The sequence below is a fragment of the Ambystoma mexicanum genome, chromosome 3q (genome assembly GCF_040938575.1).
Source record: "Ambystoma mexicanum isolate Mex_15411 chromosome 3q, UKY_AmexF1_1, whole genome shotgun sequence".
NCBI classification, from domain to species: Eukaryota; Metazoa; Chordata; class Amphibia; order Caudata; family Ambystomatidae; genus Ambystoma; species Ambystoma mexicanum.
The window spans coordinates 643,583,975-643,611,151 of record NC_090926.1 but is presented as its reverse complement, the minus strand read 5'-3'; the positions used below and the strand labels follow the sequence as shown (position 1 = coordinate 643,611,151).

General features: G+C 45.3%; 1 protein-coding gene across 1 annotated transcript in view; it reads left to right on the top strand.

Moving 5' to 3' along the window:
* Positions 1-27,177, top strand: part of RAB40B (RAB40B, member RAS oncogene family) — a 992,795-nt gene that overhangs the window by 425,776 nt on the left and 539,842 nt on the right. Inside the window, exon 4 of the mRNA XM_069654533.1 lies at positions 20,527-20,587. Coding sequence (XP_069510634.1) covers positions 20,527-20,587 — 61 coding nt within the window. The remainder of the gene's footprint in view (positions 1-20,526; positions 20,588-27,177) is intronic.

The following is a 27,177-nucleotide window of genomic DNA, read 5'->3' as shown; positions in this document are numbered from 1 at the left end:
TTAAGAGAACTGGAATCCCCCAGGCCCCCAACAGATACCTGCATCAAGGACAAAACTTGGTGTGCCAAGATCCAAGATGCACTAAGTTAACAAGATCTCCCTACTCCAAAATAAAATAGCGGCACGAAAAAGTAGCCTCCCAATTCAAGCAAATAGTGCAAAATCTTGTCCTAACCCCCCCAAACTGCTGCAACCATTTAAATTCACCCAAGTATCCACCCGTGAAGTGGAAAATATAACTGCTCTCAAACCTTCAAATTGCCAAGGTGATTACTGCCCGGAATCTACCACCCACGAACTAGCACCTTTTATCACCACGCTGATCAATGCATCCTTCCGCACATGTACTGTCCCCTCCAACTTAAAAAATTCTTTGGTTCTCACGCATCTATAGAAGCTCTCCCTAGACCCTAATATCCCCACTATTTTTAGACCCATCACTACAGTCCCCTTCCTCTTAAAATCATCGATAAAGCAGCCTATATCCTATATCCAGATTCAATCTTACTTCGAGACCAACAAATATCAGGACTCCGTCAATCTGGCTTCAGACCCCAACATGGCACGGAAACGGTCATGATTGATCTGAAGATCCAGATTGACAACCTGAAAGACCAAGGTAAATCAGCCCTTTTGCTTCTGCTGGACCTGTCAGCTGCTTTTGACTTGGTTGATCATAAGGTGCTTTGCAAACACCTATCATTAGCGGCCCATTTCTCAGCAGAAGCAACGGCCTGGATCACATCCTTCTTAAACAATAGATCAATGACAATGTTTTCCTCATTGGCAGCGGCTGATCCCATTCTCATAATTTGTGGAGTCCCACAAGGTTCGTGTGTGTCGCCCACTATGTATAATGTGTTCACCAAACCATTGTGTGATGATTTAGACCATCGCGCACCCAAGGAAGTACTGAAAGTACTGTTGGCTGTGAGGAGGCTGCGAGGAAACGTTATGAGTCACGCTTGAAAATCGACAGGAGGAACACTTTCAATGCAGCACCGCTTTTGGATTTAAGGACTGCTGGACCTTTAAGACAAATCCTGATCACGATCACGTGATGTTCTAAACCCACCCATCAGGAATAGTTAAATACCTTGCTTCCTGCGCACCCTGCGCGCGCACCCAAGGAAGTACTGAAGGTACTATTGGCTGTGAGGAGGCTGCGAGGAAACGTTATGAGTCACGCTTGAAAATCGACCAGGAGGAACACTTTCAATGCAGCACCGCTTTTGGATTTAAGACAGTAAATACCCACGAACATTGCTGTCCTAGTTTAAGCGCTGTGTTTGAATGATTGGCTACATACTGTGTAGTTTGTGCACTCTGTAGTTTGTGCACTCTGTAGAACCGCCCCTTTGGCAGTGACTAACAAAGCCCCTTCTTTGTTTTCACCCTAGAATCCTGATCACAATCACGTGATGTTCTAAACCCACCCATCAGGAATAGTTAAATACCCTGCTCCCTGCGCGCGCACCCAAGGAAGTACTGAAAGTACTGTTGGCTGTTTGCTGCTTTGTGCTGCATGCAGCTAGTCTCTTACGGTACGGCCTTATATATCGAATTTGCATATGCACCGAATGCCATCCATGGGAGCACTGTCTTTTATAAGTCTGCTTGTGTGAGCCTCTAAGAGGCTGTATAAAAACATGCAGAGGGTTCGGTTGGGCTTACTCTATACACGAAGGTGTTGGAATCGGTCAGTTTGGCCCCGAATAAACAGCAGTGTGGGACTAGTGGTGCTATGAAAAGGAAGCTTGCGGGGTTGAAACGTGATTGTAATATGGCGTCCAATAACATGAAAACACGCAGAATGAGTATGGCCCATGCTATTGCGTTACCACTACCTGCTTATTCTGATTCAGATGAGGACTTATTGGAGTGTGCTCAAAATGTATCTGAAAAAATGAATGTGGGAAGGGTTGAAGATGACATGCCCATTTCCTCCCAGTCCTTTAACGAGGAAAGGAGTCCTGGTAGAGGGGATGGATCTGATATAGGAGTGATTGACTGTAACAAACCCAAAAACTTGGAAACAGGTTTGACATGCATGGACACCCCACCAATATTTGCACCAGGTGAAATATCACTAATGGGGCTATCTGAGCATTTTGTTGCCTCAACGCAGAGAGCGTTTCACACCAGTGGCTTTGGTAACTCACCAATAGCAATAGGTGATAATAGAAGGAATACCTGCCCAAACATACCTGAGGAAACAAGCCTGGGGGAGGGCAAACTCTTAATGGAAGTGAAATCACACACAAGAATATTAAAGGAAATTCTGTTAGCCTTAACTGCCTGGCCTGAAATGCTAGTAGAAAATATGGCAAATCTACATTTACCAGGGATTGGGATTAGCACAAACCGACACATCACTACCCCCTTTATGGAAGTACAACTACCGACTGTTGCTAATGCGTTTATTAAGGTTGCAGAAATATTCAACATTAAGATCGCAAAAAAAAAATGAAAAAAAATAGGCAAAAACAGGCGCGCACTCAAAAGGCGTTGAATTTATCTTCCCGTAAATTCCTAAGAGATTGCAATTTACGAGATCAGGAACTTGTGAACTCGGCAAGAGACGACGCATTACAGATATGGGTCAACTGATTCCTCACACGGGAATAATGTGGTGAAAGGAGGTAAATCGGTGGCAGACACTATAGAAAATCGATTTACAAGTACACTACTGAATGCAATTCCAAGCCCAAAGATAGTTATTGATCAAGGTAATGAACACAGCGCGCCTTGTTACTCTGAGGCTGTAACTAGACTATCGGATGTTCTGAAAAATAAAACAGTAACCGATAGGATTGATACCAATCTAAAAAATCTAGAACTTGGCATGCTTGATATATTTGATTTATTTAAGAACCCTGATGCCCCCATGAGAAGAGAGATACCTCCAAGGGATATGAGTGCAGACAATGGATACCCTGCTGTGGTTGAGACGTTGTATAAGGACAAAAACAAATGTGAAGATGCAATGAGTCAGGTTCGGGAAGGGTGGGATGAGATGAAGCGCCTTGATGGGGTAAACACAGGTGGTATGGCTAGAGTTCAGGTGCGCACAGACAGAGGGGCATCCTTGAGTTCAGGGACTCTTCTGAGCACCACGGAAGGTCTGGAGGCTCATAAGATTTCTCAACCTGTGATAAATAGTAATTTTACCTTACCCGAAAAGCCTGACTCAGATATAACAAGACCCCCATTGACTGAAGATTATGTACGAAATCTCATAAAGGACATACTTAAGCAGAAAGAGGGAAAGAGGTCTGTTATAGAAAACATCAAATTTGGAAACCATATTTCTATAGAGTCTAGGGTACCGGAATTAGAGAAAAGATCATGCCTAGGTGCAAATCATGAATCTAGTGGGAAGTTGGGTGTGAATGTCTCCCATGATAATGCAGCTAGGAAATCACCAGCATAGTACTAAGGAGAACAAATACATGATAATACACAAGACTGGAAGGACACGGGGAAAAAAACAGAATCTTAACTTTACTGAAAAACTTTGCCGGCCACATTGGCCTAATGAACCAAGCTTAATTCTATATTATGTATTTGATGATGGTCATTCTCCCACTCTTAATAGACCATACATACTTAGTCTGTCTCGTGATATACCAGAGCTAGCACTCATTTCCTCTAATGACTTGCAATTGGTGGATTATATTCATCCAACTAGGCTTGACTTTGTACGCATGGTGATTGTGTCGCCAATTGTATGCGCTTTGATTCTTAAGGAAACCGGTTCCCTTCAGAAGAGAGGCTTTGACACCTATGAGTTTCAGGATCAGAGCTCAAATGGGCTGGAAAGCAGTCATGAGCACTTATCTCGAAAGGTTTCACAACAAGATAAGGGCGGGGAACCTAAACAGGAGTGTGGCGAGGTTTTGTCTCTAAAAGAAATGAAAGAATGGAGATCCCTGACGTCATCGCTTAAGGATTCCCTGGATCAGCTAAAGAATTTGGGCAAGCCCCTGTAGTGATGAGGATGTTTTTAGACTGGTGTCCTGGATCTCCAGAGGGCACACTCATCTAGTCTTAAACAAGGAAATATGTAAGTCATTAGAGAACTTTGACTTCGTATTGCTACAGGAATCTTGGGCTTGTGGACCTTTGTTATGGGATGGTTTTGTTGTTTGATTGGCACACGAGGCCTAAGAGGCCGCCCAAAGGGTGGCTTGGTGATTGCATACCGGAATAATCAAAATATTTTAATGTTAACTGAGAAACATTTGTTCACTTCCTGTATAGTTGCTATTTTTCAAATTGCAACCAGGAATGGGTTGAGTCATCTAATGGTGATAAATGTGTATTGGAATAATGTTGACTAGGATGATGATATGCTTGTAAAATTGCTTGACGAGCTGGATACACTGATAGAGGAATGGCTTATCCCTACACCCGAGGGTATGATTATCTTGGCAGGGGATATGAATGCTGATTGTAATTTGACAAGTAGTGAGATGGAGTGGTGCCTGATGGGATTTGGCACCAAAGGTATAAGAATAGGCAATAAACGACACAGAGGTGCTCTATGGTGTAATTTTGCGAAATCATGGGGTCTGACACGGTTGTTTAATGAAAAACCCACTTGGAAAGCACATGGGGAGACATCTAATGTTGATTATATTTTTGCCAGTGAACATTTGATTGAAAGTGATACGAACATGCTTGTGCAATTTAATGCGGCGAGTGATCATGCAATGCTTTCACTTGATTTGAACCTAAAGAAACTAAATAAAAAAAGAAAGGTATATTGTGCACAAACGATTGTCAATGTCAGGGGTACAAGGATACAGTGGAATCCTGTAAAAACAGACACATTCAATAAACTCATTTTATATGATTTTGAGAATAGATCTCTAGAATCAAAAAAGGAAATATACTCGGTTAGTGAATTTGGCAAGCTACTAGGATCCATGTTAGCAGGGTTTGAGCAACCCACCCCTGGAATAGCCTCGCAAAAAAATGGTCATAAACATGTGTTTGATCTCGATGTGAAGCTTCATAGAGCACAGTTGAATAAGGATCTACGAGATATAAAAAGGTTGAAGTTGTCATCAGAAAATGTTAAAGAACAATGTAGAATCCGGCGTCAAGCCTACAAGAATTGGAGGATTTACCATCATGCCTTAATAATACAGAAGGATGGCGAGACCATGCTTAGGGCCATGAATGAATCCAACTCTAGGAATTATTGGGCCCTAATTAATAGTACAGAGATTTCACAAATTCAATTGAATATAAACCCCATTAGTGAAAAAGTGTGGTCTGATTACTTCGAGAAATTATATGCACCCTCCAGTAATGATGGTTTTACAATGGGTTGGAAGAGACATAATTGGGTATTAGATGGATCTGTAGAAAAAATTCTATTCATGTTGAAGAAAATGAAAGCATCAAGTACTCCTGGTCCCAATAATTTGTCTTTGGTATTGTTAAAACAAAATGAATTGTTATGGGCAAGAATACTTCACTTAGTATTCAAGGATGTAATTGAAACCCAGACCATGCCAGACTCATGGAGAGTTTCACATTTCTTATTGATATACAAAAAAGGGAATCGTCAGAGCCCTGCTAATTATAGACCTATATCCCTGATTAACATTGAGACAAAGGTATTTTCTGCTATAATCTTGGAAAATTTGTTAAAATGGATGGACGATAATGATATCCTGGATGTACGACAAATTGGGTTTCGTAAAGGACTGGGGACGGATGCAGAGGGTTTATTAGTTTCTGTTCTACAAAGCCAAGCAGCAAAGTTCAAGAACGTACCTCTGTATGCGGCCTCGATGGATCTCTCTGTAGCATTCGATAAGGTGGACAGACCTTTATTATGGAAAAGACTCATGGATTTAAATACTTGATATGCTTATTCACTTGTATTATAATACTATTTTGAAGGACAGACTCAATAACGAGGGCCTGATGTCTAAGGACATAAGAGCCAGGAATGGACTTAAACAGGGTTGCGCTTTGGCGGCAATTCTTTTTAACTTGTATGTGTTGGGTGCAAACAAAATCTTTGACTCCTCAGGTTTGTTATCCCCCAAGGTTGGTCGGTATGTAATCAAGTGGGTTGCTTATGCTGATGACTTTTTGCTTTTCGATAGAACTAAAATAGGACTGCAAAGACTCATTGATGTGTTTATCAGGTTCACCAATGAACTCAAACTGAAAATTAATCCACAGAAAACCGTAGTGATAAACCTCGGTGATACTAATAAAAGATGTGCAAATCCAGTTTGGTCGGTAGAAGGTACTGTAATTCGGTTACAAAAATCATTTAAGTATTTAGGTTATTAATTTTCAAGTAAAATGACGCACACCTTTAAGAAGAAATGCCTGGAGTCCAAAGCTTTGGACGCAGGTAAGCAAATGCGTGTTATCGAAAGCAAATTTGGTAAATTTTCCATGCAGGCTTGTAGGGATTTTTACATAAAGAAGGTAATCCCAAGATTGACGTATGGCTTAGAGTTTTATCTTGATAAAGGTGCAACTCAGTTAAAAATAATTGAATCTAACATCTGGAAAAAACTGGTATTCTTCCTACCCAAATGTATACCACTTGAACTAATAAGGTACGAGTTTGGCCTTAATTCTTTGAAAAGTAACATGGACTGTAAAAAAATAATGTTATATAGAAAGTGTATTCTTGCAGGTCCCAACTCGATGTACCAAATATTTAATGCAAGTATTAATGAGGGCACTGAGAAATACATGCAGAATTTGAAAATCGAGGTGGACAACATTTTGGGTAATATTGGCGTTTCAATGAAATGTCTCTTAGAGAGACCAGTTAAAACGAAGAAGCTGATTAAAGCATTTGATTGGGTTGCCAACAATGCTGTTATATCGAATTCAAAACTCAAAGTCAAGCTATATCAATGTGGAAAGGGTTCCCAGTACCTGAGCCATATCTTGTAAAATATCCCTCTCGTAAATTACGCAATAGCATAATGAGGTTCAGATTTAATGTGATGAACACTAATGAAATAGGTTACATAAGGAAATTAATTCCTGAGGAAAGAAAGATCTGCAGATTCTGCATGAACAAAGAGATCACCGAAACACTGTCACATTTGTTGTTGGTGTGTCCTAGCTTGAATAATGAAAGACTGGCATATATCGCGGACTTCGTATATGACACTTCATGTGTAATAAGGGAGCAAATTTGGTATGAAATGATCCATGGAACAAATAAGATGCTAAAATGAAGAGTTATTTCATTTTTAAAGTGTGTATGTGAAGTGTCATAAATAGAGAAATGCTTTGTAACGCAAATTAACATTAGCATTGATAAGGTGTTTACGCATTGTTGACACAAGGAAGATTAAAAGTTAGAAGGTACATTTTATGTTTTGGTCATGTATAAGAGAAAAGTATTGTATTTTGTATTTTAATGTTCTTTTAGCTTTTGTTACTGAAATTTTGTAAGGTTTGTGTAAACCAATATACAATAAATAAAAAAAAAAAGATTTAGACCAGCTAGGTGTCACCTACACTAATTATGCTGATGACACCCAGATCCTCATACCTCTGACAGGCTCTAGCCCTGATTAACAAAATCTATCTCATCATTCAGACCTGGATGGCCACACATGGTCTGTGCTTGAATGATGAGAAGACTGAACTACTACTCTTAGCCACTCCCTCCAGTCGGAAGACATTGAGTAACCAATATGCTTCTTTCAACATTGATGGCAATGACATTAAGGTGGTTTAAGAGGTTAAAACCCTGGGATTCTACTTAGACACTTCCCCGAGCTTGCATAAACAAGTTAGTGCCACAGCGTCGGCGACTGCCTACACATGCAAGCTTATCCATGCCTACACATGCAAGTTTATCCATGCCTGCAAACCCTTTCTTTCCACAGAAAGTAGCATTATGTTGGCCTGAGCTCTCATTTTGTTAAAAATTGACTACTGTGATGCACTTTACTTAGAGGCCAATAAATATATCACTAATAAACTCCAGATTCTCCAAAATAACGTGCTTCGATCAGCCTTAGGCATTTCCAAAAGAAAACACATTTCTGTGATCAGACGAGACAACAACTGGCTTTCTGTCACAGAAAGAATACATCTCAAAACAGCATACCTGACCCATAAATGCCTCAACAATTCAGCCCCCCAATGCCTCACCGAATATTTCTCTAAAAAGATCTCCTTACGTCCCACAAGGACTACCAACGCCAGCCATCTAAGGGTCCCTAGGTTCAAATAAAAAAAAGCAGGCAGCAGTAGCTTTCCTGTCATGGCCGCTCAAATCTGGAACTCCCTTCCTACCTCCTAAGAATTGACCAATCTTTCCTTAATGTTGGGAAAAATACTAAACTCTGGCTCATGTCCAAAGACCTTTCTCTCTGTTAGCACCCTCTACTAGGATTTTTTCCATCACAACCTTTACCACCTCTGTGTATATATATTTCTGAGGCTTGTGGAATCTGCTTAGATCACATGCTGTGCATAGGCCGACATCTAGTGAAAGCTGCGGAGTATTACAGTTTGTTTTTCGAAACTCGAAAATGGGCGTCGACACAGGCGTGCCAGTAATACTATCCCTAGTGTGACGTCCACTGTACCCAAGATCCCTCACGCGTCTAGGATCCTCAGATTGTTTTTTTCCGCCATACTGGTCGGAAGCATCTTGCGGAGTCCCCTGGCCTTAGCCATACTTTTGCTAATAATTGAAAATTATAATTCTTATTGACATCCTTCCCCACCCCAACGTCGACCCTCGACTCGACGACGGCTGGAGAAGACATCGACCGTCGGCTGCCGCACGACGGATCTGGGCCTCGGAAGGCCGCTGGCCTCGGCCCGGGCCTGGTAGGCCGCTGGCCTCGGCCCGGGCCTGGTAGGCCGCTGGCCTCGGCCCTGCAAGTAGGGAGAGTGGGGGGTGGTACATACTCTTCACTCTTGGTAGATAAGTACACCTTATCTTATATATTTCATACACTTACCAGCCCGCTGCCTTTAGGTGCGTATGGAGGGTACCCCTTTCCAATTCTGTCCCAAGTGCAACCGCAAATACCCTTGGGTCGACAGGCACGCCACGTGCAATCTCTGCTTGCCGAGGGACCACCCCGAAGCGAACTGCAGAGCGTGTAGTAGGTTTAAACCTAAGACACTTAAGGACCGTTCGACTAAGCGTTGGGCCCACCACGCCAGGCAGGCGGCCATGGCAGCGGAGGGCGCCTTCAGCGATGGCAGCGACGCCGTACTTTCGGACGGCGAGGGCATTACGGCGTCCAAAGACAGCCGAGCGCAGGTCCCCGACCTCGGAAGGTCGTCCGGCAGGGCGGCTATGGGGAAGACCCCCGGCGACGCAAGCGCTACACACCCTACACACACTAAGCACACTAAGTCCAACCGAACCTCGACGACGTCGACTTCTCGGAAAGAGGCACAGATAGAACGGTCCGACTCGGTGTCCTCTGGGCGCTCTCGATCGAGATCGCCTCATGACGCAAGGCAATCATCCACTCTTGCCAAGAGTGCCTCGCTCCCTAGACTAACGGAAGTTCGATCGTCGGAGGACGAAGACGACTTCCACCCCCAGGCCGCGCTCCAAGAGACGGAGCCCGTAGTTAACACCAGCGAGGCCCCACGCTCGAAAAACACAGATACCTCTCCCGATCCTCGACGCCAGGCGTCGAAAGTCTCCGGGGCCTCCAAGGGACAGGGAAAACATTTTTCCACGCACGGGGAGGGGGGGAAACAGCGGAAAGCACATTCTTCCACTCCTGTACGACCATCCTTCCCCCCTAAGCAAACAGATAAATACAAGTCTACTGAGAGATCAACATCCAGCAAGGGTACCCTTGATAAGTCCCCTAAATTGCCTACTAAAGTCATACCCTGCTCCAAAGAATGGTCCACCGAGGACATAGACAGGGTCATGTCAAGGATGTCTTCCTTGGCTGATTTCTACGACAAGAATCCAGAGCATTTCCTCTCGTATGACCCTCACGGGGCCACACCCTCAGGTTCCACTGAACCTATCCCCCTAAGTAAAAAGGCCCGTTTCGAAAGACCTGAACCCTTCGAGGTGCAGCCCTACTCTACTCCATTCCCTGAGGGGGACCAGGAGTTTGGAATTATGGAGGAACAAGCCAGGACCGAATACTATGCGGATGATGAGGATCAGGAGGAGGAAGAAGATGAGCAGGAAATTTACAGAGTAGATTCCCCGGTAGAGAACGAAGCCCCAGTTACCGACTCGCCAGTCGATAACCAGCCCCTCCTTAATGAGGTTCTCGCTCGCGCGGCAGAACATTTTCACATCGACACTCACGGTGTACAGGAGGAAAGGGACTTCGCAGAAGAGTTGGTCGGAGAGAGGAGGCCGGTCGCTCAGACCATCCCTATCCTTAAATCCATCCAACGAAGAATAGACCCGTCCCTGGTGAATCCAAACCTCACCAGAGCAGTCAACCCCAGGGTCGAAAAGCTTTTCCGGCCAGCCCAGTCTGACCCTCTCTATATAAGAGGACATCTTAAATCAGATTCCCTAGTTGTTACCAACACTCGGAAGAGGGCTGGAACACCCTTATCTTCATCAGAAGCTCCTCCCGACAAGGAGAGCAAGAAACTTTACGGGTTTGGCAGGAAGGTAGCCTCAACGTCCGCCTACCAAGTAAGGATTGCTAACTCCACCACCCTGTTGGCCAGCTACAACTGCCATCAATGGGAAGAGGTCGCGGCGCTCATAGCCTCTGCTCCTGAACCGTTAAAGGGCCAATTGGCTCGGATCTCGGCAGAAGGGAGAGCCGTGTCTGGTTGCATATTAAAAGCAACTTTCGACGCCGCGGACAACGCAGGAAGATTGATAGCAGAGGGTACTGTTATCAAAAGACATGCGTGGTTACGGCAGTCGGGGTTCAAAACAGAAACTCGGGCTTCATTAATAGACAAGCCGGTGGAACCCGATCTATTGTTTGGGAAAGCGGTCGAAGACGCTCTTAAAAACGCCAAGGACGAATACGAGACACTGAAATCCCTTGGCCAACTAACCAACAAACCCCCGAACCAGAGGGGGAATAGTAATTTTCGTCGCCCACGCGGCCAAAATTCTCGAAGAGGCAACTATGCCCAGGTACAGGGTACACAGTGGAACAACAGCCAGCAGTCTACCCAAAGTTACGGCAGGGGTAACAAAAGAGGGCGTGGAAGAGGCAGAGGCAGCCCCAACAAGGGAGCTGGCACGCCCCCACCAAAGCAGTGACGCTCAGTTCAGGGTCCCTTCTCACGCAACCCCAGTAGGGGGACGCATTTCCAACTTCACCCAGGCTTGGGAAGGGATCACCTCAGACAGATGGGTGCTGTCAACAGTGTCCACAGGATATTGTATAGAATTACTGCAGCGTCCCCGGAACCATCCTCCACGACAAAGAGTACACTCTTTAGAACATCAGAAGATCCTCCTTGAGGAGATTGCCATTCTGCTCGAAAAGGACGCGATAGAACTCGTCCCAGGACACCAGGTAAACAAGGGTATCTATTCAACTTACTTCCTTGTGCCAAAGAAAGATTTGACAATGCGCCCAGTACTGGACTTACGGCCTGCCAACAAGTATGTCAAGCCCCAAAAATTCCGTATGACCACGCTACAAGAGGTAATCCCCCTCCTAAAAAAGGGGGATTACATGGCAACCTTGGATATGAAAGATGCCTATTTTCATATTTCCATGCTCCCGGCGCACAGAAAGTACTTGCGCTTCAAGGTGGACAGTCGCCACTACCAATTCAAGGTATTGCCCTTCGGGATAGCTTCAGCACCCAGGGTATTCACCAAGGTACTGGCGGTGGCAGCTGCACATCTACGCAGGGAGGCAATCCCAGTGTACCCTTATCTGGACGACTGGCTCATAACGGGGGCAACCCCAGGAATTTGCAGGACAAACATCCAAAGGACTATCGACCTCCTCCACGAATTAGGCTTCTCAATCAATGAGAAGAAGTCAAGCCTAGTGCCAAGCACCTCAAAACAGTTCCTGGGAGCAATCCTAGATACTCAGAAAGGGCTGACCTTCCCTTCGGAAGAAAGAATTCGGAATATACTACTGCAAATTCCACATTATCAGTCCGGTCAACAAATAACGGTACGCAAAGCAATGCGGTTACTGGGCATGATGGCGTCATGCATTTACCTGGTCCCCCACGCGCGACTGCGCATGCGTCCTATGCAGGAATGGTTGGCGAAACAGTGGTCTCAGGCAAGTGGTCAGTGGGACGATCTAGTGGTTGTTTCGCCAACACTTGTACAGAGCCTATACTGGTGGACAAGGGAGAATCTCGCAAGGGGAAAACCCTTTTACGATCCCGAAGTGCAGGCAGTCGTGACTACAGATGCATGCCTGACTGGGTGGGGAGCTCACCATCTCCACCACACAGCTCAGGGTCCCTGGTCTCACTCAGTAGCCAAGAACCACATCAACCTGCTAGAGCTTCTGGCAGTATTCAGAGCGCTTCGGGCGTTCGAACCCCATCTAAAAAACTTGTCGGTACAGATCCTGACAGACAGCACGACAGCCATGTTCTATCTTAACAAGCAAGGAGGGACTCGTTCGCCAAATCTGTCCAAGCTTGCCCAGAAAATCTGGATATGGGCACTCAGACGGAACATCTTCCTGTCATCGCAACATGTTCCAGGGGAGCTCAATTCCCTAGCGGATGCTCTAAGCAGAGACTCCCTCCCAGAAGAACACGAATGGGTCCTTCACAGAGAGATCGTAGAAGATCTCTTCTCTCAGTGGGGTTTCCCCACTATAGACTTATTCGCCACAAGCGAAAACAAACAATGCCCAGGATTTGCATCCAGGTTCCCCCAGCCAGACTCCCAAGGGAACGCCCTGTGGATGAACTGGTCAGGGATGTTTGCGTACGCTTTTCCACCAACTCATCTCATCAGGAAGGTAGTGTACAAGATGAACAAGGAATCGATGACGCTCATCCTAGTTGCTCCCATGTGGGCGAGACAACCATGGTTTCCACACCTATGCAGGATGGCGGTGTGCGAGCCCATCAAACTCCCAGCCTGGTACAACCTACTGTCCCAGCAACAAGGTCAAACAGTGCACCAGCAACCCAATTCTATGAACCGGGCAGCATGGCTCCTGAGGTCATAGAGTTTGGACATCTCAATTTACCACAGAGGTGTATGGACATCCTAAAAGAATCCAGGAAACCAAACACAAGGCACTGTTACTTTGACAAGTGGAAGAGATTTGTTATTTGGTGCCAGAATAAACAAATCAACCCGGTTGATTGCACTCCTTCCAACATTGTGACATACATGCTCCACCTGCTGGATGCAGGATTGGTTTTTAACTCTCTGAAAGTACACCTGCGGCTTACACCACATCCCATAACAAGGTGTCGTGGTGGAAAGTACCAGTAGTTAAAGCCTTCATGGAAGGAGTAAAGAGACTTCACCCTCCTATTTCTAACCCACCACCAGGATGGGACCTTAATGTGGTGCTAGCTAAGCTCATGGGCCCCCCTTTCGAACCCATGCATAAAAGTAGTCTCAAACACCTGACTTATAAAACTGCCTTCTTAGTAGCCATTACCTCTATAAGAAGGGTCAGTGAAATTCAGGCTCTGTCAGTGCAGGCTCCTTTCTTTACTGTCCACAAAGACAAACTGGTTTTACGCACACACCCTAGGTTCTCACCTAAATTTATATCTAAATTCCATGTAAACCAGTCCATCGAGCTTCCGGCTTTCTTCCAGAACCCGCAAAGCTCGGCTGAGGTGAAACTACACACCCTAGATGTGCGTAGGGCGGTCCTCTACTATGTAAACAAAACCAGACCGCTAAGGAAAACAGATCAACTGTTTGTCTCCGTAGCTACAGGCAGAGAGGGAGATCGCGTCTCTAAAGGCGCTATCTCGAAGTGGATTATCAACTGTATACAGCTGTGTTACTCTCTTTCTGAAAAGACTCTGCCTTTTACGCCAAGAGCCCACTCTACTAGAGGCATTGGGGCCACTCTGGCTTTCATTGCAAATGTTCCCCTCGACACCATTTGCAAAGCAGCTACTTGGAGCTCTATTCACACTTTTACTCAGCATTACTGCATTGACACTCATTCCAAGACAGATACACAAGTGGGACAAGCGGTTCTGAGACACCTGTTTGCTCATGACTCTTCTCATATCCCACCTCCTTCTTCTGGTACTGCTCGCTAATCTATGCACAGCATGTGATCTAAGCAGATTCCACAAGCCTCAGAAGGGATACATTACTCACCGTAATCGTATTTCTGATGCTTGTATCTGCTTAGATTCACATGCGACCCACCCTTCCTCCCCTCCGAGAGAAGGCGCATGATTACTGGTAGTCTTACCTTTCTGTCTATCTGCTTGGATTATCTGTACTCACGCTACTCCTCATGCTTCCTCATGTCAGAAAAAATACAATCTGAGGATCCTAGACGCGTGAGGGATCTTGGGTACAGTGGACGTCACACTAGGGATAGTATTACTGGCACGCCTGTGTCGACGCCCATTTTCGAGTTTCGAAAAACAAACTGTAATACTCCGCAGCTTCCACTAGATGTCGGCCTATGCACAGCATGTGAATTAAAGCAGATACAAGCATCAGAAATACGATTACGGTGAGTAATGTATCATATATATATATATATATATATATATATATATATATATATATATATATATATATATATATATATATATATTCCTAGTATTGTATTTCCACTGTACTTCGTACCATGTCTTAACCTGTATCATACTGCACTGTATTATAGTCTGTAAACATTTTGTATTGTAACTAGGAAACTGCATATTCTTGTAGCACCCAGATACCTTTTGGGTGAGGAGCGCTTTATAAATAAATAAACAAACATTCAGATCAGATAAGAAGCCAAGGACAGGAAGCATGATGCCAAAATACATGCACACGGTTAAAGTGTGTGAAAGCAAGTGTCACTCTTTACCTCTTTATAAGCTAAGGTACTATAATGGAGTTTGACGTTGTGTAGGAGCAAATGACTCGCTTTGCTCGTTCCACGAGCAGAAGCCAAGTCACTCTAAGGGAGACAACCAGTAGTCACAGACAGCACCTGTCTGTTAAGTGTGCACATAGGGATGTAGTATGTGCAAGCAAAGCAAGGAACGCTCTTAAGAACTAGGTTTTAGACTCTCAAATGGCAGGATATGATGCTCAAGTCTGCTCCCTTTTTACATATAAAAGGCGAGCTAAATGAGCAAAGTGGGCACCCAGCAACCAGCAGAACTCGAGTCCTGGGGGACTGGGGAGATTGAGCAACACAGGTCCTAGAGCAGAGAAAGACGCAGGCCCAACTGCTCAGGTCCCAGAGCAGAGGAAGACGCAGGCCCAACTGACAAGAAGCAGTGCTCAACTCGTATGCAGCAAAGCGTGAGTTTAAATGTGAAGTCTTTCTGTGTGCATCTTGAGACTACGGGAATTTGGTATGTTACACCTTGGTATGTTGCACCATGACATAAAATACCATAGCATAGCATAGATCAGGATACTATAAATCCCTTCTCGCTCAGAGCTGCTGAACTAAAATGATTACTTGTTCTTTTCTCTATCAATGTAAACCATGCTCCTAGCGTACACAACATTTCTGTTCATATGTATGGTAATGTGCTATGTTATAGTTGCCTTTGTTATAGCTTGCGCAATGCAAATTAGAGCTTGTAGGATATAGCTGTGATATTAAAAATATATTAACCTGCTATGCTCAGGTTCATATTTCTGAGTAATGCTTCAGAATGGTGCCTCTCTGAGTCCAAAAGAACTTCACACACATTTCTGGCTGCGTTATGTTAACGGGCGCAAACACTCAGGACAGTTGTCCAGGCACTAGGTCAACTCCTGGGGTACCCATCATAAAATAGGACTTCTGATTCCATGTCCACTCCTCACAGCCTCCAATGAGGTGGAGGGGGGAGGGCAGAAATCATGTTTGATCACAGGCAATTAAGTCACTGGATGAGGGGTCCTCGGGGAGTGGAAGTGGGACACCGACGGGTGAGACATGGTACCCTCTTTCTAACACCTTTTCCCCATCCTACCCTGTAGGATATTTGAAAGCTCTACCCCCGCCCCTTTTTCCGACACAAACACTTTCTTACACCGTAACAGACAATGGACTAACACCAGAGCCGTGTACCTGACATGTCCCAACACAAGGGTCAGGCAGAGTCAGGCAATTGACAATAATCATACACACCTGACAGCCCTTTACCTTCCCCACAGGGATAAAAGGCAGAGCACACAAGCACACTACAAGAAAGACCGAACGCACAAGGAAACATCTACACAAAACCAGCAGTTCAAACGGAGGGGAAAGGAGGCGAGACCTGAAAGGAGGACAAGGGGGAACTGCCCTTGCCCTTTTCACCTCCAACGCAAAGCCTCTGAAAAAGGAATTACAAGACCGGTAAGTACAGCTGACATGTGGAGTGACCGATTTCAACAGTGCATGGGGGCCTCCCCCATTGATCACACAAGCGGGGCGGCACGCTGGCTACTGTGGTACCGTCCTTGACTCCAGAAGCAAGCCAAGCCAGCCGACCCGATACAATCGGTGAGTCGGAAGAAGATAACGAACCGAATAGTATTGAGCCCAAGGATGCAAGCGGCAACATTAGATGAACACAAGAACTTGGGAACAAAGAACTTGTATGTGTTTCAATTTTTGGGGGAAGCCCAAAGAAGGTCCACCTGCAGAGTGGTCAGGTGCAGCAGGAGTGCTCATTCAAAGGACTCTCGCTGGCCCCTTTTGCTTTGAAACTGCAAGTACCAGAAGACCCTGGGAAAGGGCGGTGTGAGGTGTTGGAGTGGTCCTACAAGGGTCACGTCAAATTCCTTGTACACTCGAAATTCTCTCACCCATTGCAAAGAGAAAGCTATGGGAAGTGAATCCTGCATCGTTAGAACGTAAATTGAACAGTATATTTGGCAAACATAAAACCTGGTTTGAGCGATGCCTCTGAGTTTGGGTGAAGTGTAATACACCCGTGAAAACTCCATAGACAAGAGTGAACCAGGCAGCGGGTTGTCCGCAGTGGGAAGTTGCAAGCTGTATTTGAAAGGCTGTATTGAACCCGACGGAGGGAGGCCCAAGTTGCAACAAGGATCCAAGCCCGACAAAGGGAGATCCAGGGGGCAGAGGCCAAGCGCTGCCCAAGGTACAATTACCGAAGGAACTTTTGTTTATTTGTTGTGTTGATACATCAGGCCTTCTAAGGCGAGAGACTTTGCAGAGAAGAGACTTGGCCCTTGTAGGTTCTGATATAATTGAACTGGAATTGTGAGCTTCGTGCTGGAGAGGCCCAGGAGTGTGCTGTGCTCAGAAGTCCCGCCTTGTCCCGTGCTAAAAACATGGGGAAGTGAGACCCAGTCATACCATCCTGACTTATCATTTTGTGAACACTTCTTTCTTTTCTGGTGAACATTATCACACACTCTTTTTGTAACTTAGTGGTAAACATTGGCACTAGTTTTTTTAGTAAAGGCTCTTTTTATTTGACAAGACGCTACTACGGCTGCCTTATTATTTTATGGTCTTAGCTTGCACCCATCTAAGATTTAGGTTTAGATTAGGCATTTATTTCACCCATTATAAAGTTCAATTAACACCGTTGAACTGTGATCACTTGTGTCTGTCTTTACTGTTGCCACAATGAGTTCCTCATATATGGTGTCAGGATTGGGATGTGGCTCAATTGAAACAAATTGGGAAACCCTACATTTTCAAAAACCTCATCATTGAGCTTCTAACCCCTCTGTTGCCACAAAATAATCGATCGGTTTCTATATTTGTAGCATCGGGGAAGCTGTCATTCCCCCTGGGAAAATAGGAATGATTCCTACCGATTTGGTTTTGATACCTCCTCCAGGGTGTTACATCAGGTTAGCCCCAAAATCTGGCCAAGCACGGAAGTTCAGTATAGACGTTTTAGCAGGCGTCATCGACCCCGACTTCCGAGGGGACGCAAAGGTTCTCACAGAATCATGGCGACATCCCATTTGAAGTGCATCGTGATGCTCAAATTGTACATGGAATTTTGGAAGGGCCACCGTTCCCTCAGTTTAAAGAAAGCGAACCAGACAAAACAGAAATAGGTGGATTGGGATTTGGGGAAGCTGCTAAACCTTCTAACATCGAAGAAACAAAGGGAGAGGAGCCCACCATCAATCCCGATCTAGCCTTTGCCCAGCGAAATGATCCCGCTCTCGCTGAAGCCTTTCTGCAGGCTTTTCCGGAAAGAGAAAGTATAGGAAAAGGGAGGCCCTTTTTCTTCTTAAAGCAGGGATTGTTGTACAAAAGCGAAACATCAACTAAAGGGTTAATAAAAACACAGGTGGTGAATCCCAGGACCCACGTTTTTGAAGGTCTCTGACACTACTCCATGGAAGGAGCTGTGTGAACTTTTGTTTTGTAATCAGAGGGGCCTGAGCTTAGAAAAGTCCTTTTTTAACCTTTGCAGGAGAGGCCTAGACTCTGAGAGGCCTGGCAAGAACAGTGTCTTTTTGTTTGGAATTGGAAAAAGTAAAGCTTGGGGAAGGTACCCCAGGTAACCCAGAGACATTGTGAACTTTATTTGCTTCATGAGACCTACGTGGAAGGTTCTGAGGGCAACACTTTTTTGTGTTGAACTATCTTTTTGACATTGGCAGAACTACACCTGATGGTAAGGCCACCTGAATCCAATTGTGGTTTACATTTCTTTTTGAGCCACTATTTTTCTTTAAGAAGATCCCAGAACGCATTTTGTCTAAGAGTGAGATTAAGCAAATGTTTTGAACAGACATACTTTGGTTTTGGACTTACGGACATCAACGGCCCATAGAAACATCAGAAAGTGCAGTTACATTATAATAGGAAGCCGTTAATCAACACTTTAAAACAAAATAACTAACACACGGAATCCTGTGTGGCAGCATCTTATAGCGTTTCAATTATGGTTCAGCTATTGCGCGCTCACAGCATAGGTTGTTTTATATACGTGCCTGCTCTTCAGCAGGTGAGCGAGAGAGAGGACTCAGTTGTAATAGCAGTTACAGGGAGGTAATACAAAAGTGGTGTTTCCTGGTGCTTTGGATGTTGCCCTGTCATGGAAGTGAAGAATGTTTGACTTGTTATTCTATAAAACGTTTGATTTTTTTGAGATGGTGATGGTCTTGGAATCTCTCCAGTTATACATTAAATATATTAATATACTTTGTTTGCTGTAACAATATTGCACCTGGCTTGGATGGAGCTTGTATAATGTGTTTTAGGTAAACTTATGAAACTAATAATTTAACATAAAAAAATAGCACAGCCATTAAAGTAAGAGTAGTACCACTTTATCCCATTTTGCCACACTTGCACAAGCTCAAGACGATTTCTAATGGGCCTTGAGAAATTGAGACAATGGTTATGCCCAGTGACAATAAATATCGTGCATCCAGTTTTTAAAAAGTCAATACATTTTACAAGCCCTAAATACTTGAAAAAAACGTTAACATTTCTAAGGGAGGTTATTCCTTTGTTTTGTGAGCATTACAGACTCTAGTAGTTTGGCCTTATAGATAAAAAGCCCTTCATCCTAGAAATGGATCATATTTCTAATTTAGGATTTGTAGTTAGGCCACAGATCATTTTATCAGTTTATTCCCACAAGTACATGATCATACCAAAATAGAGAATGCCCAAAAAATCAAAGACCAAAATACCAAAATTTGAGACTCCCATTTTACCAAATATCTATCATTTGGGTGGAGTGGGTGGGTTAAGTAAATGCAAAAGGTTGTGGGGGGGTACGGTAATAAGGGGTTAAAAAAACAGTATTTTGGGCTTCGATTTTATTTCTCACAGTAATCCCATAGATCCCATAAGTACATGTGACAAGCAGTAACACAACTAACTCCCTGTAAAAGCTAAGTTATATTCAGTATTCTGGTGCCATATTACAAAGAAGAGTGTTCCCAAAAATACTTACACTCACAGCCAGCAAATGCTCCCGATTTTAATAAAAAAAAAAAAAAAAAAGTAGGAGGAAGTGAACATTTTTCAAATTTGCGTGAACGTTTGTGAATTGGACCTATGGGGGCCTCTGTTTATTAGATTTTGCTTACCATTACTTTGTCATTGTCTTCATCAATGGCGAGTTCCTAAAAAAAGAAAAGTGGAGTTGTCTCATGTTTAGAGAGTAGTGTCAGCCTTTGCACATCTGCTCATTCACCTGTACCGACTTGGAGCGGGTCATACAAATCTTGCTTCCACGTTGGGTTATTTAACCATGTATGCCTCAAGTCATAGCCTTTGTAAAGCCATTCAAGTGTCTAGGGCAATCCACCTGCCATTATTTGAGTGAACAAAACATATTCTCTTGTTACTTATATTTCTACTTTTTGTTATATACAGTGGTTTAACACAGTGTATAAATAAATCATGCAATAATTATAAATTAATGTTCAATTTAAAAAGATTGTACATTGTAATTTCCTTCTTCTAGGGATACATCTGGTCAAGGGAGATTTTGCACTATATTTCGTTCCTATTCCAGAGGTGCTCAGGTAAGATCTCAAACCCTGCATTAACCTTTATGTACTACTTAGTTGCATGTTGATTACAGCATAATGAAATCTCAAGTACTGGGCTACCAAAGTCTAAGTAAACTTGTTTGGTACTATTTTTATTGAATTAAAATAATAGAAATCACTTTGGTGATTTTGTTGGATCTTGTTGGCCAGATGTCCTTCCTTGGCTGACAGTCACGTGTAAAATATAACTGCCTTTAAGTTGAGGCTTGATTTTGATTTTCAAGCATTGGATTTTTTATAGTCATATGCTTAACATATTTCCTCTCATCAGACTGGGAATCATTAATCATTTATTCATAAGCAAAACACCGTCACCGTCATTGATACCCCAACAAATGAGCGTCTAAGCTTAGCTTCTCCAGCAGACCATTTTTACATGTTTTAACTGAAATTTAAAGTTAATGGTCCTCATTATGGCAGGATACCAGCAAACGGACCTACTGTTACCAGCGCCTGATATGCCGGAATGTCTGCCATATTACAGGTGCCGGCAACAGTAGGTAAATCCTCATTCCATGGAGTCTGCAGTATTCCATTGGGGGGATTGCCAGTATTACTGGCACCGGTTATACAGGTGGCAGTAATACCGACTGTTTTTTGCCAGTGGGGTGCCAGCTTTTAGCTGTAGGTAAACCAGGCCACCCCATCGGCAAACTTGTACTCTGCCCGTCTGGAAACGTGCTGGTAAACATAATTACCGGCATGTTATTTCCAGACCGGTAGAGTCATAATGAGGCCCAATGAGTTCTCCTAACTGTTTGTAAAGTTATCATATCATATTTTGTGTGTAGTTTCGGCGTAAATCACCAAGACTTGTTGCTCTGCACTTGCAAGCACCTTTTTCCAGCCACATTGAATTTTACATGTCTGTTTGATCAAGGCTAGGCTGCACTTGAACCTCAACATATCAGAATCTGATGTAAGAGCTACCAAATAGTCATCAAAGGCAAAAAGAACGCATATGGTCTGTAAAATAATTTCGAAGGGATTGTGTCCTCCGACGTATTCCTCATCTTAGATATATCCTTCCAGCTCTGCTGGCCTCGGAAAATTTTTTCTCCAGAGGGCGCTGCGCGTCGACGTCTCTCGAGTCGATGACCCTCGACAGCCGCCGTATCGACGCTCGACGTCATCCTGCCTATAAAGGCTGCGCACAGCATCCGTTGCTCAGTTCCGTTTTTCCGCGCTACTCGGTGCCTCGGAATACCGTTGCTCAGTTCTTAGTAATATTTACTTCAAGTTATTCGAATCGTACTCGATGGCTTCCTCGTCGGAACCGACAACCCCTCGATCCGGCTTCAAAAAATGTCGAGATTGTGGGAAAAAGATGTCGTTGACCGATCCTCACAGAAATTGTCTGTGGTGCTTGGGAGCCGAACACCATTGTTCGGAGTGCGAGGACTGTATGTCCATGACAGCTAAGGCCCTGAAGGAGCGTAGGGGGAAGCTAGAGAAAGGTAAGACTTTTAAAGCTTCTTCTTCTTCGACGAAGTCGAGACATTCGTCTCCTCGTCACCATTCACGCTCCAGATCTCGGAGTGGGTCTCATCACTCCTCGAGATCGAAACACTCGAAGAGGAAACGTCGAAGATCCCCTTCTCCGTCTTCCTCTTCCTCTGTTTTGCCAAAAAGAATCCCTTGCCCCACGAAACTTAGTTCCCGGGCTGAATGGGAGGAATTCAGAAAAAACATGATGAGCGTCTTCGAGAAAGCGGCCTCGACCCCCTCGAAGACTGCCGAGAGCGATGCTCTGGTCGAAAGACCCAAAGGTCAAAAACGCAGCGAGTCGCAGTACCCGGCGAAAGAAACCTCTCGAGCGCGTCTCGAACCCTCGAGTAGGACTATGACCTCCAAACCTTCCTCGAAGGTTCCGTCGACGCCGTCGACGAGGGTTCCGTCGACGCCGTCGACGAAGGTTCCGTCGACGTCGAGGTCTTCGACGCCGTTGTCGAAGGGACCTTCGACACACAGGTCTGTCGACTCGACGCCGGCCTCGACACCGGCGTCGACGCCGAGAAAAGTCACGATGACCACACATCCAGTGACGATTCCCAGGCCCTCGACGTCGATGGCGTCGATATTGTCGAGTAAAATTCCAATTCTGTCGAGGTCCTCGAGGCCTCCACCTCTGTTTTCGACGCCACGCTCGAAGCCTTCGACGTCGGCGTCGACGACATCGACGTTTTCGAGGCCAATAATGACAAGTTCAGCACCCTCTGCCTTGGAAATGGGATTTACTCCCTTTATTAATTCAGAACAATTGAGAACTATATCCTCAATTTTAGAAGAGGGTGATTTGTCAGAACAAGATGAGTTACAGGGACCTGTAACCCCAGTTAGAGAGGAATTTTCCTCTGAAGAGCGCAGATTAAAGGATCTTCATGATTCTTTACATGAGGCAAGTGGTTTAGACACTTCCCCTGAGGTGGATTTTGATAAACCAGACCCGGGGGAGCATGCTGAAACCCCCTACAGAGCCTTAATGGCCAGAATTACAGAGTTCATTGGGTGGTCTACACCTTCACAATCTTTCCAGCAAGATGACCTCACGGATATTCTTGACAAAGGCCCACAAGAGGATCCAGTGGTGCCCTTTCATAAAGCTCTTCAGAGAAAGATCATGACAAACTGGGAAACCCCAGATGTAATACCAGCAGTAAATAAAAAACTGTCTGCAAAGTACAGGGTATCTTCCACAGACCCAGAGTTCTTGTCGAAACATCCATCCCCAGAAAGTCTGGTGGTACAAGCAGCATCCTCTACCGACGTCAAGACGGCTTATCCTACTGTCCCACAGGACAGGGACGATAAAAAATATGATGCTATGGCTAAGAAAGTCTTTTCAGCATGTAGCATGGCGTTAAAGTCTGTTAATGCTACTTGCACCCTTGCTAGGTTCAGCCATACACTTTGGGAGTGTGCTTCTACAGCGGCTGACTGCATCCCGGAGGGAGAAGAAAGGGATGCGTTCCTGAATATTATACAGGACGGTAAAGACGCTATGTGCGAATCCCTCCAGACGGGCATTGATTCGGCTGACAGTATCAGCAGAGCAATGGCGGCAAGTACATCAACCAGGCGGTTCGCTTGGTTGAGAAAGTCGGGTTTTGCCCCAGATGTGCAAGCCAGGCTCTTGAACATGCCATTTGATGGCTCTTCTTTGTTCGGGAAAAAGGCGGATGACAGTTTAGAGAAACTGCAAACTTCAAAAGCAGCAGCAAAATCCCTAGGAGCTGCAATCCGTCAGACTCCTTTTCGTCCCACAGGAACCTCTGCGAGGGGCAAGTCCTTTCGCTTCTACTCCTCATTCGGAAGAGGTAGAGGACGACCGGCTCAAAGGGGTCAAAGAAGAACTACCCGAGGTGGACGGGGTAGATATTCTAAAGCCGCAGCAACAGCAGGTGCCTCTTTACCATCGGCATCTGCATCAGCCGCCCCAAAACCACTCTGAGGACTTCCCTCACAGAACACCTGTAGGAGGCAGGTTGACTCAACATCTGGCGGAATGGCAGGCTATCACGTCAGATGCTTGGGCATTGGAAACAGTTGCCCAAGGTTACTGCCTACCTTTCCTACGTATACCTCAGAGTCATCCACCGGGGATCAGCTCTCAGAAAGCTCCAGATCCGCTCCTCTTGCAGGAAATTATAGACCTGCTAGAGAAAGGTGCCATAGAACCGGTACCTGTAGCGGAGAGGAACAAGGGCTGGTACTCCCCTTACTTTCTCGTTCCAAAGAAAGACGGAGGACTGAGACCCATCTTGGACTTGCGAGAATTGAACAAATTCCTCAGGAAAGACAAATTCAAGATGGTCACTCTTTCTCAGATCCTCCAGGCCCTTCAGTTTCAGGACTGGTTGGTATCTCTGGACCTTCAGGACGCTTATTTCCATGTGCCTATCCATCTCAAACACAGGAAATACCTGAGGTTCGCAATTGGCAACTCTCACTATCAATTTCGAGTACTGCCTTTTGGGCTGACCTCCGCCCCGAGGGTCTTCACCAAGTTAATGTCGGTAGTGGCAGCAAGTCTAAGGAGGGAAGGGATTCACGTCTACCCCTACCTGGACGATTGGCTGATCAGGGCTGTTTCTCCGGAGCAAGCTCAGATCCAGCTAAATCACATATGCTACTCCCTTCACAAGCTGGGCTTCTCCCTCAATTTAAAGAAGTCTCAAATGATACCATCGCAGAGACTCCAGTTCATAGGAGCGATCCTGGATACTTCCCTGGGAAAAGCCTCGCCACCAGAGGTGAGGGCTCAAGATATTCTACAGATGGTTACCAAGTTCCAACTTGCCCAACGTCTCCCAGCTTTCGACTTTTTGAGGTTGCTAGGCCTCATGGCATCCTGCATTTTCCTTGTGCCAGAGGCTCGCCTGAGAATGAGATCCCTCCAGTGGGCACTGAGGACTCAGTGGTCACAATTCTCAGGGAGAATGACAGATCTTCTTCAGGTTCCCGGCAGGGTGGCTCGAGACCTTCAGTGGTGGGCCTGTCAGGAGAACATTCTGAAAGGAGAACAGTTTTGGCAACCCTGGCCGGAGATAACAGTAGTCACGGATGCCTCACTCACGGGGTGGGGAGCCCACGCCAACGACTTGACCATCAGCGGTCGTTGGTCTCCATCGGAGTCCAGACTACACATCAACCTGTTAGAGCTGAGAGCCATCAAACTTGCGTTGAAGGCTTTCCTGCCAGTTGTACAAGGGAAGAACGTCCTGATAATGACGGACAACACGGTGGCCATGCATTACCTCAACAAAAGAGGAGGCGTAGGATCACTACCCCTGTGCAGAGAGGCGATGCAGCTCTGGTTTTGGGCAATCCAAGAAGGAATCTCTCTATCGGCAGTTCACCTAGCCGGAGAGAAGAACTTGACAGCGGACGCTCTGAGCAGGCAGAACACAGTCTCTCACGAGTGGGAGCTAGCTCAGGAAGTCCTTCAAGAGATCTTCGCCCTTTGGGGAACCCCTCAGGTAGATCTGTTCGCCACCAGCCTAAACAGGAAATGCGACCTGTTCTGCTCAAGGGAATTTCCTCCGAGAGGAGCTCTGGGAGACGCGTTCATAGTGGACTGGGAGTTTCCGCTTCTGTACGCGTTCCCACCGGTCCCTGTCATTCCTCAAATGATCAGGAGGTTGAGAAGATTCCGGCGAACCATGATCCTAATTGCCCCGGATTGGGCCAGGAGAACGTGGTACCCGGACCTTCTAGACTTGTCCATCTGCCCTCCATTTCGACTTCCTCTCAGAGAGAACCTACTCTCACAGAAGGGAGGTCAGGTTCTCCATCCAGACATCACGCTTGGCTTCTGAACGGCTGAGGTACAAGGATTGGGACCTCCCTGATGATGTTATGGAGGTGTTGCTTTCGGCAAGGAGGCCAGCAACAAAAGTCTTTATACCGCTGCCGTTGGAACAGATTTTGCAGCTGGTGTAGAGAACAGAATATCGACCCATTTTCATGTGGTACACCAATGGTTTTGTCCTTCCTACTATATTTGGCAAATTCAGGCCTTCAAGTTGGCACCATTAAGGGCTATCTCGCAGCGCTATCTATCTTTAAGCGTACTGCGGAGGAACCATCCTATTTCAAATTACCCTTGGTAATACAGTTTCTAAAGGGGTTAACCAATGTTTATCCCCCAAGACCATTCCAAGTTCCCCTATGGGATTTAAACTTAGTATTAACTTTCCTGATGGGGACACCTTTCGAACCTCTCCATTCTTGTTCGTTAAGATTCCTTACCCTTAAGACTGTTTTATTAATAGCACTTACATCTGCTAGAAGGGTGAGCGAATTACAAGCTCTTTCTTGTAAACCCCCTCATACAATCTTTCACAAAGACAAAGTTGTCCTGCAAGTGAAGCCTAATTTCCTCCCAAAAGTAGTCTCTGAATTCCATATCTCTCAGAAGATTATCCTACCATCTTTCTATCCTCCTCCTCACCCGGGGAAAGAGGAAGAGAGGTTACACAGACTAGACCCTAGGAGGGTTTTAAGTTTTTACATTAGTAGACTAGCCAGGATAAGACAGGCAGACCAGCTGTTTGTAGGCTACGCAGGTCACAAGCTGGGGTTACCAATAACTAAGCAGACCATTTCCAGATGGATCATTCTAGCCATTCTGGAATGTTATAAACTGGCAGGGAAAGAGCCCCCTCAAAACCTTAGGGCTCATTCGACCAGAGGTATTGCAGCTTCATCGGCCCTCAAAAGAGGCGTGCCGATTAAAGACATATGTGTGGCCGCTACATGGTCGTCTGTCCATACCTTTACACGTTTTTACAATCTGGATTCCTCCTCTAGTCAAGAGACTAGGTTTGGAAGGGCTGTACTGCATTCTATTCACCAATAGAAGACAGCGTGAAGTCAGTACTCCCTCCTCCGAATATAGAATACTGCTATGGGAGCCTATCTAAGATGAGGAATACGTCGGAGGACACAATCCCTTCGAAGAACAAGTTACTTCTTACCTTGTAACGTTCTTTCGACGGGATGTTCCTCCGACGTATTCCTCATCGACCCTCCCATCCATCCCCGCAGTTTTACTTCCCTTG